The 13,420-nt window shown below is 40.3% G+C and overlaps 1 protein-coding gene across 4 annotated transcripts in view; it reads left to right on the forward strand.

Moving 5' to 3' along the window:
- PLEKHG1 (pleckstrin homology and RhoGEF domain containing G1) overlaps positions 1-13,420 on the forward strand; it is a 248,853-nt gene that overhangs the window by 167,210 nt on the left and 68,223 nt on the right. For all 4 annotated transcript variants that reach the window (XM_027551841.1, XM_027551843.1, XM_027551842.1 and 1 more), the window contains one exon: positions 6,460-6,560. In XM_027551841.1, coding sequence (XP_027407642.1) covers positions 6,460-6,560 — 101 coding nt within the window. The remainder of the gene's footprint in view (positions 1-6,459; positions 6,561-13,420) is intronic.

The raw sequence follows: 13,420 nt of genomic DNA on the forward strand, positions 1-13,420 counted from the left end.
CAACATTTTTTACTGATGTCTTAGGTACTGAAACTATTATAGAAGGTAAATGAGGCTGAAAGTTCCATGTTTTTTTTAAATTCTTCTTTTACTCAAATATCTCAGAGCATTAATCCTGACTTCCACATATGGCCAATTAAGATCAGCCTCTATACCATCAATTAGGAAAACGAATGAAAACTGATATCAGGAACAGAAGCTCCTTTTAACTGGAAATTCATCTGGGTTTCAGTCCTGCACTTGCTTGTGTGTTTCTCTCTTCTTTCTTTTTTTTCCTCCCCTTTCACACTTTCTTCCCTCTTTCTCTTCCTGCCTCTTTTCTTTCCTCCTCTTTTTCTCTTCTCTTTCCCCCTGGTCCTCCTCCTTCCCCTCCCCCATTCTCTGCAACGAAGTCCTGTTGATGATATACTGTCTTTTCAGTACAGTTCTCTAGGGGGAGGGGAGTTCTATCGATTCAGGAACCACGTTGTTCCCACAGTTGGAGCTTTTGTTCCCAGTCTAACGGGGTGGCCAGAGACACGCCCCCCACCCCGACTCCCGTTTCTTTAGCTATATCTTCCTCACTCGAGGATATCAATAGAGGAAGAAAAGAGATTAACTTGAAGATTAGACTTCTGATGCTTTATCTGTAGGCTGCAGCAGGAACTTTTACTGTAAACCCCATTTGGTGGTTTATTTGGAAGAAAGATAAAAGGTTTCTTTCATTTGAAAACGTATTCTTCTATACTCTCACAGCCATTTGTACATCTTCTAACACTTAAGTTGTTAGACTGAGATTTCTTTCTTTCTCTTTTACTCTCGCGTGAGCCCCTGGAGGGACAGGGGTCCTATCCCGTTCATTTCTGAATGCCCTCTCACAGTTACTACCACATAGGTCTGTGCCGCTCCCAAAATCTTTATTAACTAGGTACATTATAATAAAGCTACTGAGTGGAATACAATGCAGCTGTTATAAAGAATGAAAAGGAACTATGTTTACATATAGGAGTTATGTATGTTTATGTATACTGAATGGAGAAACAAAGCTGTGAATCAAGCATAGCATTTTTTCCAGATATAATTTTTTCAGATATAATTATGCCCCAGAACATAACCCAGAAGCATGCACACCACATCTTTAATCAGAGTTATCTCTGGAGAGAGACGGGCAGGCCCTTGAGAAGGAAGAGGGAACTTTTTATTTCCTGTGCTCTGACTTGTTAGAATTCTGTTTTCTACAGCATAAAATAAAACTGAGCAGTGTTAACTTGGTTAGATAGAGAGTGCCCCCTGCCCAGGCTTCCTGGGAGAGGTGTTTATCTTCCTGTCCTCTGCCTTTCATCTTGGCCCTTCACCTTGGCTCTGTGGTCACCAGCTATCTTCTCCTGTGCTCACCTTTGCCTTTTCTGCCCTCCTGTCATTCAAGGTGTCCTCCCTCTGTCTTCTCATTCCCTGCACCTCCCATCAGCCGGTTCATGGATGCATGCTGGGACAGATGATAGATGGCCTGGACAGATGGGTGGATATATGTGTGGCACTGGCAGTTATAGCTAATGTTCCTTTTTCTGATGCTGGAGTGACCACTGGTCTCATGGCATCCTTCCTAGTTGCCTGTACCTACAGAGCATGGAAGGCTCTCCGTGATCAAGCCTGTCCTGACTCTAGCAGTTCTCACTTTGCAGCCCCACGTCCCGGCTCTGTGCATGTGCGCTGTTCATGCCCTGTTCGCTCAGCCCATCTGTGCTCCTTTCATTGGTTTATTTTGGGGGGGGCGCATTTCATGCGGCATAAAGGATCTTAGTTCCCTGACCAGGCATCCAACCCCGTGCCAGCTGCAGTGAAGGGCAGAGTTGTAACTACTGGAATCCCAGGGAAGTCCCTCAGCTCCTTTTAGTGTGCTAGCTGCACCTGCATTTCGCTACCCTGTGCCCCTTTACTCTGCTCTATCTTCCTGGATATTGGGTCTCCTCCAGGTTTCTCTCCGTTCTAATTATCAGTCATCCTTAAAGGCTCAGCTCCACCGTTACCACCTCCTCTAGAAACTTCCCTGCCCTGGAATTGCCCACTTCCTCTTCTGCACAGCGCCCCCCCACACCGTCTCCCACGTGCTGAATATTTATCAGTCATGCTGCCTAAACACGGTATTGTATTTACTTGTTTACATTTGTCTTTCAACTACACAGGGAGCTCCTTGGGGGAAGGGATCATGTTTTATTCATTTTATTTAATTCCTAACTTGTAAAACAGAATTTGACATGCATTCTTATGACCTCAAAAAGAGGCAGGGGGTGGGGGGGTAGTATTTGTATGAATAAATGTGAATGTGCTTTTAAACTGTAAATTGACATACAAATGTAAGTTATTGTCGTATCAACATCATCCCAAAGTAATACATGAAACTTGCGGGCAGGTTTTCTATAAACAAATGATTACTTTCTAGAAAAGGTGGAGGTGTTGGAAAAACTGAAAAAGATGCTTCCTGCAAAATAAAGACCAATAATCTTACATAGGCATTATATCAAAGGGCTTGGAATTTGGAAATGCTAACACAAAAACTAGACCAAAAAGAGTAAGCCAAAGAGATGAAATTTTGAAACTCAAACAAAAGGATTTATGAACAGAACCTTTTCTTCATTTTATTTCTATGATATGACTATCTTCAGGAGAGAGAAATAGTAGAAAAATTAGATGCTGATCTAAATAAATTTTTTTCTTCTTGTGGTTTAATTTCATTTTCATGTTAAACAGTTTGTAATTTTTAAACATATTAAGCATTATTTTAGAGGGAAAGTGGGGGGCTAGGTGCAGGGACATTAACTTAATTCTCTCAGGGCATCGTAAATAAAGCGAGCTTCCGAGGACATTGAGTTTGAATTCTGTCCCAGTTCTGGAAACATCCTTTCTCCAGCATCTCTGCTGGGCTGTTGTCTAAACCAGACCTTCTCAAACTGCCTGGGAGTGTGTGTGTGTGTCTGTGTGTGTGTGTTCCTATCGGCCACACACTGACATTTTTGTAAAACACCACACACACAAAAAAAGAATTACTAGAAAAACAAAATAGAAGATATCAGATATGCTAAATACAAGCCTGAATTTTCATTAGATTCAAAAAAGTATCATTCTGTCAAAATGCTATAGAAGTCTACCCAGGCTTAGTCTCAACTTCTGCACTTACCTTGTTGTAGATCAGAAGTAGTTTGCAAACTGATTGCTGTCCCTTTAACCACACTTCAGTTAGCACTGAGTTCAACTTTACTTGGATATTTTCTATAACAGACATCACAGAAATGAAAAAGTTATCGAGAAGAGGGCACACATGTACAAATTTTACAATGGTGGAACTGTCGATTAGAAAAGAAATACTTTAGGCAAAATTCATAGTGCTATAATAAAACCTTTTTCAGATGGTGTAAAGCTGTTTTTTGTGTGTGTATCTCATCCTACCCTCCTCAGCATTGAGTGACTTCTTTGATCCTCTTGGAGAATAATTATTTTCAGTGCAAAAGTTTTAAATTGATCATTTTTAACTGTAGGGTAACCATAGGTGCTGACATCAAGCCAATAAAATTAATAAGCAGCGTGACAGGCTCTAATAAATTTCATTGGTGTCTCTACCCTGTCATTTGAGCACAGAATGAGCTATTATTATCACCAAGCTCCAAACCTCTCATTTTGGCTTCAGATGCTTACAGCTGCTAATGCGGTGCCTGCTACAGTAGTTTCCAGTAACTGGTTTGGGGTTAAAGTATCACATTTAAAAGACTTAGTTATGATCAGTGGGGGAACACGTTGTGGCCCTATGGCTTTGATCTGTTTTCTGGAGTGGCCTGCGAAACTTTGGACTCCCTAACGATCTATTTCTCAATGAGGTCAGAAAGCAAGCAGCTTTTAAAATCTAGTTCCTCTACCAGGGGCTCTGGGGTTTTGAAACTCTTTCATCTGGAGATGGGCCATCCCCTGTTTGAAGTGGGCCACGGTTCTTTGTCTCTCACCCCAGATGAAATTCTTCAACTCCCTCAACTTGGTCCTTCCTTGACATGAAGAATTTAGTACTGGGTTTCTGCACAATGAGCCAGCTTCACACTTGAAGTGAGAAAAAGGATTCTTCCTTTTCTCCTTAAACCCCGTTGCAGCCATTCAGGTGAATCTGGCATCCCCGCATCATCTTTGTCCCAGCCTTCATGCTGCTGTTGGGTGTGGGTCATGCCTGCCAATATCTTCCATTTAACTTTTTTAATTTCATACTCATCTGCAACCTTCTGGTTTACCTTCTTAATTTTGCATATGTTGTGTCTTTTTATTTATTTTTTAAGGCTCATTTGGAGAAGGAAATAGCAATCCACTCCAGTACTATTGCCTGGAAAATCCCATGGACAGAGGAGCCTGGTAGACCACAGTCCGAGGGGTCGCAAAGAGTCAGACACGACTGAGCAAACTTCACTTTCACTTTCAAGGCTCATTTATTTTTAAAAAATTTTTAACACTCTTTGCAGTGTGTAGGATCCTAGTTCCCCGACCAGGGATGGAACCTTCACCACCCCTACATTGGTGACACAGTCTTAACCACTGGACCACCTGATGTGCCCTTTTAAAATGTTAATCAAAGTATTAAGAAGCTATCAAATATAAGCACTCAATGCAGTTAGCTGTTAGCATCCCATCTCTTCGGACCACATGTAATTTTATGAAACTGTCAAGAAACACATGTATTTGTTTTTTTGAGGACACCTCACTTTGATTCATACTTGCTCAAAATGCCCTCTTCCTTCAACTCTAGCCTTCTTTACAATTTTTTATTTGGGCATTATCTCTGGAGCCTGTACAGGTACTGAAGCTCCCTATAATCGTTCCAGTCATAAAAGTAAGGAGGCCGGGTCTTGCTCTTATGGGGTTCTGATGGCAATTACACACTTAAACCTTGCGGGTCTAATTTCTTATTGAGATGACCACTTTCTGAAGAAGAAAAGATGTCACCATCAAGCTTGTTAAAACATAAAAAGGCTTATGAACGTCAGTTCCTGCATGACCATGATTTTAAGAACCAGAATGGTTAGTTATTTGACGCAGTCTGTGAACCATGCTAGGGAGACAGTTCCTGATGAAGCCCTGTCTGGTTTTCATTTGAGGAGCATGAAGGGCAGGAGAGGGAGGCTGTGGCTTATTAAAAGACAAAAGCAACAATTATCTTACGCTTCTCACATTTCAGCTTCTCCTTTCACTAGTTGTGCCTGAACACTGTTGTGTTTGTGACTGGCCATTGGAATGCAGTCCAGGGCTGGGATTTTCAGGGTCTGGCTGACTAGCCCCCCCTGCCGAGACTTCCCCAGGAGCTGCAGAGCTCCGGGTGACGTCTGGTGGAGAACCATCCTGCATTGTTCAGCCCAGGGTGGGGGACTATTTATTTTTGATTTTACGTTATTTCAGCTGTTTTCACTTTTTTCTTTATTGTTTTCTTGCCTCCTACAGAGTTCTCTTTTCAAGTCTGGCTGGGACAAGGGGGACACTCAGGGACTCAGCACACAGCATGGAGAACAGTTTTCCCCTCTCTCAGCAGTTCAAATAGCTTCTAAGCCACATGCATTTAACCCACTGTGGGCCTGAGCCCACGCCACGTTAGCTCAGCTGGGAGTTGTTGCCATGTTAAAATGGATAAAATCATTTCAATGCAGTCCATAGCTCCTTAACATGGTCTATTAGATAGGATGAGTGAAGTATATGTTTATTTTAAAAAACATATAATGTTGAGAAAGCATTTTTTAAACTAGCATTTGAGGATGCATTTAGTTCTGTAGTTTCACAACAGCTTTCTGACTTAAAAAGGTGATGTTTGAAACAATTTCTTTGCATTTCACAATTTTATTCCTGGCTTCCCATTGTATGAATTTTGCAGTATCTTTTTATCATATATTAATAAATCAGTTGAGGGGACAGCAGGCAATGTTGTTATGCCAGAAGTCTGACTTTATTGGTAACCATGGTCATTATGTTATCCATCTAGGGATGATCTAATACATTTTAGGTGTAGGTATGTTAATAAAGGGCTTCCCTGGTGGCTCAGACAATAAAGACTCTGCTGCAATGCAGGAGACCGGGGTTCGATCCCTAGGTCGGGAAGATCCCCTGGAGGAGGGCATGGCAACCCACTCCAGTCTTCTTGCCTGGAGAATTCCATAGACAGAGGAGCCTGGTGGGCTACAGTCCATGGGGGTCACAAAGAGTTAGACACTACTAAGCGCGCGCACACACACACGCACATTTTAATGTATATGCACCCTTTCTCCTCGCTCAAACTCCCTGCTCTATAAATATGGAAATATTATCATTATTAATAAAAGAGATTCTGTATTCTCATCGTAGAGTTAATGAGCACATTAGCATAATAATTACTTGAAATGGATATGAAAGGTTCACCACACATAACTAAAGATGCCTTGGAAAAGAACAGGAGTGTTTATGACATCTCTCTTGTTGATTTCACAGGATTACCTTGACTGTATCAGGGACCAAACGAAACTTCCTCTGGGGACAGATGAAAGATCAGCCCTTTTTGGAAACATACAGGATATCTACCACTTTAATAGGTAAGTTAATACTCAGAAGATCGTTCTCACGTAAGAACATTATGAGTTTTTCTCAAATGAAGGTGGCCTCAGAAAACTTAACAGAAATCCTGATTCCACTTCATCAATTTCTGTGAGCTATCATGCCATGAAGTTTTCTACTTGGAAACATCCTTATTTGTGTATGAGTCTCAGATTAATTCAGAATCCCATCCCATTCTATCCTCCTGGCTCAGAGAAGAGACCTATTCACCATGACAGAACAGAGGCATCTTCGTTCCACAATGCCAGGTGAACAGGGCATCCAAAAATATATTGCTGCCTCAGTCCCCAGCATCTCCACTCCCACTGGATTTTCTAAAATCTTTTCTCTGCCTAAGGAGTGGGCAAGAGAGTAAACACACAATAAATACTTTAATCATAACAGATATTAATGCAAATTAATAATTTAAATTTATAGTACTTAATTTAATTCAGACATCTATTGAGTTCCTACTGTGTAGCAGGCACGGGGCTTAGAAAAGTACCATAGGAAATAAGACAGACAGGGAGCTGAAGGGGATGGAGTGAGCTTATCAGTTATTATACTGTTAGTACCTCTTGGAAGACCAGGTAATAGGCAGGTAAAGAGCACAGACTCTAGTTTCCAACATATCTGGGTTTGCATGCCAACTGGGTCATGTCTATATTCTTTGGAGAATTTTAGATAGGATACAGATGGTCCCCGACTTAAGATGTTTCAACTCGTGATTTTTAATTTTTTTTTTTTTTTACTTTACAATGGTGCAAAAACAAGATCTGTTCAGTAGAAACCATATTTCAAATTTTGAATTTTTATTTCCTCCACTCCTCCCCAGGGAGTGAGCTACACCTCTCGGTCAGACACACGATCACAATGGTAAAGAACCAATACACTTACAGCATTCTGTTTTCACTTTTAGTACAGTATTCAATACATTGCATGAGACAGTCAACATTTTATTACCAAAGAGGCTCTGTATTGGATAGTTTTGCCCAGCTGGAGGCTCGTGTAAGTGTTCTGAACACATTTAAGGTAGGTGAGGTGAGGCTTTTGTGTTCAGTTGATCAAGTGTATTTTTAAAGCATCTTTAAAATTTTGTATTTATTTTTGGATTGGCTGCATCTTCATTGCCGCTTGTAGGCTTTCTCTAGTTGCAGTGATCAGGGGCCACTCTCTAGTTGCAGGGACTTCTCTTGGTGCTGAGCACGGCCTCTAGAGCATGGCTTAGTTGTTGTGGCACACAGGCTTAGTTTCCCCGTGGCATGTGAAATCTTCCCAAACCAGGAATCAAAGCTGTGTCCCTTAAATTGACAGATTCTTAACCCCTGGACCACCAGGGAAGTCATTAATGCATTTCTGAGTTTGGACATTTTCAACTTATAGTGGGTTTATTGGGACATAATGCCCTCCCTCATTTCAAGTCTTGTTCATATCTTCCTATCTCTATAGGGTTTATTGCTTGCCTGTGTGCTAAGTCGCTTCAGTCGTGTCTGAGTCTATGCAACCCCATGGACTATAGCCCCCAGGCTCCTCTGTCCATGGGAATTCTCCAGGCAAGAATACTGGAGTGGATTGCCATGCCCTCCTTCAGGGGATCTTCCTGACCCAGGGATCAAACCTGTATCTCTTGTGTCCCCTGCATTGGCAGGCAGATTCTTTGCCACTGGTACCACCTGGGAAGCCCGGAGTTACAGTAAAACCTCCTTAGAGAGTTCTATAATGCCCCATCATGGGATCACTCAACCAGAGTGTAAATTATAATACTGAAGTTAGTGTATGTGAGGTCCTTGAGGGTAGGATCCACATCTCCTTGGCTTTCCCTAATGTCCATGTGGATCCCAAACACCTAGCCCAAGCCTGGCCTCTGGGAGACATGTTTAAATTATCAACCTATCCCTTAATTTTGAAAGCCTGGAATATGAAAAAAAAGCCAATGCTGCAACAACTCTTTCGTTGGACTCAGTAGACTTTGAAAACCAATTTGTATGTTCTAAGACAGTGGTTCTGAACCCCGGCTACACATTGGAATCCCCTGGGAAGGATTGTGCTTTGTTTTGTTTTTAATATGATGACTTCTGCCCCCAAAAGTTCTAATTAATGGGTCTGTGGTGGGACCAGGGCATCAAGATTTTTTAAAAGGTCTTCAGATGCTGGGAAAGATTGAAGACAAAAGGAGAAGGAGGCAACAGAGGATGAGATAGATAGCATCACCGACTCAACGGACATGAATTTGATCAAACTCCGGGAGACAGTGGAGGACAGAGGAGCCAGGCATGCTACTGGAGTCCATGGGGTCACAAAGAGTTGGACGTGACTTAGCAACTGAACAACAAGAGATGTGCAGCCATGGTTGAGAAACACTGTCTAGATAAAATAAATACAATAAAAAGAAAATAGAAGAATGGCATTAGAAAATGGGATTAGAGAATTTAGAATCTGCATGTGCATTAGTAACGTGCTGATGTTGGAACAGGCTTCATTTAGCAGCTCTGAGGGTAATAGCCCGAGCAACCATGAGTGGCTTCTCCACCCAGAGCTCCCTGATGGTTCAGTAACCTGGGAAGAGGAATCAGGCCTAGCATTGGGAGGCCCTGGCCTCAGCTTTCTGGTGGTTTGGCTGTGTGTTGACTATAATGACTGTTTATCTAGTGCTTGTCCATGCCAGAGGCCATAGAGCTTTATGTGCATTATCGCTTTATATAAGTCTGGGCTCCTCTGACTCCAAGCCCCAGGCATTTAGCCACATTCCCTCCTGCAAGAACAGAGCCCTGCTTTTCAGGTCTTGATTTGTGGCATTGTGGCACAGTCCAGGCAGGAAGGGTTTTCTACTCCTTGGAGTTTAAAGCTTCCTGTGTCTCCTAATTTAAAGGAAGACGAGACAGTAGTAGCCCCCAGTGTCAACAAGAAGGGACCTCAGCTGCAAAAGATGGAAGACAGGTCTTTATATGCCTGAATTGTTCTCTGTGCTTCTCTCTTTGGTGTTTGCTGCACAAGGAAATCAGACGTGACTAAAGTAAACCTGAGTCAGGGTGATGATGACAGGTGAGCCATCAGAGGGGACACGATTCTAGCTGATGGTGCTCATGCCCGTCCCTTTGGTAGATCACGTTTGTAAATCTCCTGCACATGCATTGTCTCCTTTCATCCTCTCAGCAGCTCTGAGGCAGGTAAGATGCAGAATGTATGCACATTGTTTGCACGGAGGAAACAGTGTAGAAAGCCCTCTGCTCTAGGACATAGAGCTAGAAAACCAACCTAGCCTATTTTGATTTTTTTATTTTGTTTATTTTTAACTTTTTATTTTATACTGGAGTATAGTTGGTTAACAATGTTGTGTTAGTTTCAGGTGTACAACAAAGTGATTCAGTTTTATATGTGTATATATATATACATATGTATATTTATATACACACACATATGAATCTATTCTTTTTCAAATTCTTTCCCCAGTTAGATTGTTACAGTATATTGAGCAGAGTTCCCAGTACTATACAGCAGATCCATGTTGGTTATCCATTTTAAGTATAGTGGCATGTACATGTCAATCCCAAACTGCCCAAATGCCCCTTACACTCTAGTAAACATCAGTTTGTTCACTAAGTCTGTGAGTCTGTTTCTGTCTTGTATTTGTTTCATTTGTTTTAGATTCTGTGGACAAGTGATATCATATGACATTTTCCTATCTCTATCTGACTAAATCCACTCAGTATGATAATAATCTCTGGGTTCATCCATGTTGCTGCAAATGGCCTTATTTTATTCTTTTTAATGACTTAGTAATATTCCATAGTAGATATGTACCACATCTTCTTATCCATTCTATTGATGGAAGCCTATTTTAAACACCTGGTTTTGTTGAATCTCAACTAATATTTCTCATTATTTTTTTTATTATTTCCAAGAATATTTTTCTGTTTAATTTTTACAGTTAATTGTCTGTATTATTTTCTCCCTATTTACTTTTATTTCCTTTCTCTTAACTCTGGACTGAATTTAGAGCTTAAATGTCTTTACTATTATATTTCATTAAGTAACAGTATTGTGGTGACTTTTTATGTTAATGCCTCTTATGAGCCCTCTGTTCTATACCCTACATCAATTGATTTCAAAGATACAACTATCTGGCAAATCTATGGTTAAGGCTTGAAATGATTTTAAAGTTTTTACTGGTTCAGGTCCAGATTTCTCAACATAATATAATACTGTTGCACCCAACTCAGCAAGATTTAAAATTCTAAAACTAAAGAGGGCAAAAAGAAAATGGTTTTATGATGGCCTAAAAAATTTTCTCTGGTGGCTCAGACAGGAAAGAATCTGCCTGCAATCCAGGAGACCTGGGTTGGGAAAATCCCCTGGAGAAGAAAATGGCTGCCCACTCCAGTATTCTTACCTGGAGAATCCCATGGACAGATGAGTCTGGCGAGCTACAGTCCACAGGATCCTACTGAGCAACTAACACTTTAGAAAATTTTAGCTGATTAGATTGTTTTTCAGGAAGTATTTCCAAAATACGGGAAAGCATATGATAAACACTTATAAAGCACCTCTATTCCATCAAGGCCTTCCTTTATGCCATATTTGCCTTAGAAATGCTTGAAAGTGTAAAGCTTTTACCAGTAATGCTGAGCCCCTGATATGCCCCTCCGAATTGCAGTCCACACTGCAGAGAATGGCACAGTGATGTGCTGGTGTGCCAGTTCTCCAGGGTGAGGACAAGGGAGGGGGAATCTGAGATTTATGTCTGCCAATTTCTATGGTATAAACACACCTACAGCAGATTTCAGGCTACTAAGAAGACCTCACTGAACAGGGAATTAGGAAGAGATGTACAGAATTGGCTCAGATGAGCCAGTATAATCTGGCTCAAAATACCACCATCACTGTAACTACCATCCAAGATTGGTGTTTCATCCCCAAGTATGATCTTTGTTGCCATGACTCTAAGTATACACACACAGTGTGCTTTAACTTACTTCAAACACAGCTGCACTGTATCAGACTTTTACAAGTCTTTTTCACGCAACGGTGCTTTTGAGATTTATAGTTCTACTTTGCTTATTTTAACTGCAATGTAATATTCCATTATGGGCTGTATTACCTTGCATTTTGCTGATTGCAATAAGACTAAGCCTCTTTTGTTTTTTGGCCACTTTGATTTCTTCTCTAAATTTCTGGCTCCTATTCATGCCCAGTTTTCTGTCAAGATGTTTCTCTTTCTTATGATTGTTTAGGAGTGCTTGATGAATTCTGTCTGGAGATCTTTGTGGATTATGCAAATTGTAGTCCTCCGTTAGTATGAGATTTGTCTTTTAATTATGGCTTCTTTGAAAAGAAGTTATAAAATTCATGATTTTGACTACTCTAAGTAAATGTAATTTTTATAGGATGAGAATTTTGTGTGTTTAAAAACTTATCTCTTTTATAAATGTGCCCAGTTCATAAATATGCTCTATATTTTTTCCTAAAAGTCTTAAAAGTTTTGCTTTTCACTTACATCTTTAATCTAAAATTGATGGAAATGTGGTATGTGATAGGAAATCGAAATCCTTGTTTTCAGGGAATTCCCTGAAAGTCCAGTGGGTTAGGACTGTGTGCTTTCACTGCTGAGGGTGTGTTTTGTCTACGGTCACACCACCCTGAACATGCCCAGTCTCATCTGGGTGTGTTTCCAATCCCTGGTTGGGGAACTTATTAACATAAGATGTGCGAGCCATGCAGTGCAGCCAAAAAAGAAAAGAAAAAACCCTCTTTTCATCTAACTAGCCCATAGTCCCATCACCCATCTTTTCTGTGCTGATTTGTAGTTCTGCATTTCTCCCAGGTGAAGTTCACCTGTGTGAATGGTTCTGTTTCTGGGCTCTGTTGTGTTGTGTTGGTCTCTTTGTCCATCCTTACTCCATACCACATCATCTTAATTATTTATTAAACCCATGTTGCTCTCCTTCTACGTGACTTAGGATTTCTTAACTCTTTGCACTGTCAAGTGATCTTTTCATTTCTTTTTGCTTCAGTTTGTCAAGTTCCATGAAGGGAGCTCTCTTGGGACTTTTATTGGAATTTTATTTAATTTATAGATTAATTTTGGCAGCAGTGATATCTTTATAATATTGGGTCATCCAACCATGAACATATCTCATGAATCAAGCTTTTTAAAAATACCCTATAATAACATTTTATGATTTCTCCATCACATTCATACATGTCACTTATTCTTTTTAGTGTTATTTTTGACTAGAATATTTTCCTATTTTTTAATTCACCATTATTGTCATGTAAGAATGCTTTCAATTTTTATATGTTGACACTATATTCAACCAACTTTTTAAACTGTCCCATCAGTTCTAATTGTTTATAGACCCTTTTAGGTTTTCTATGTAGACAATGGTTGTTTGAAAATCAGAATTTTTTGCTTTCCTTTACAGTTGTTCTGCCTCTTATATATATAATTGTTTTTTCTTGTCTTACTGCTTTCAGTAAGTCTTCTCAAACAGTGCTAATTAGATTCTTGCATTCTTAACTTCTTTCTGACATTAGCAGGAATGCTTTAACTGTTTCACCATTAATTATGATGTTTGTTCTGAGATTTAGACACTTCTATTTTGCTGAGATTTTAGTGTGAATGAATATTGACTTTTATTGAATGTGTAATCATCCTTTAAGAAAATTAGTATATGATTTTTCTCCTATTCATAACGTGGCAAATTATATTAATAGGCCTTCTGATTTGAATCATATGTACACTACTAGAATAACCCTGGATTTCCCAGGTGGCGGTAGTGGTAAAGAACCTGCCTGCCAGTGCAGGAGACATGAGAGACATGGATTCAATCCCTGGGTTGGGAAGATCCCCTGGAGAAGG

Source organism: Bos indicus x Bos taurus, chromosome 9 (assembly GCF_003369695.1).
Source record: "Bos indicus x Bos taurus breed Angus x Brahman F1 hybrid chromosome 9, Bos_hybrid_MaternalHap_v2.0, whole genome shotgun sequence".
In the NCBI taxonomy this organism is placed as follows: Eukaryota; Metazoa; Chordata; class Mammalia; order Artiodactyla; family Bovidae; genus Bos; species Bos indicus x Bos taurus.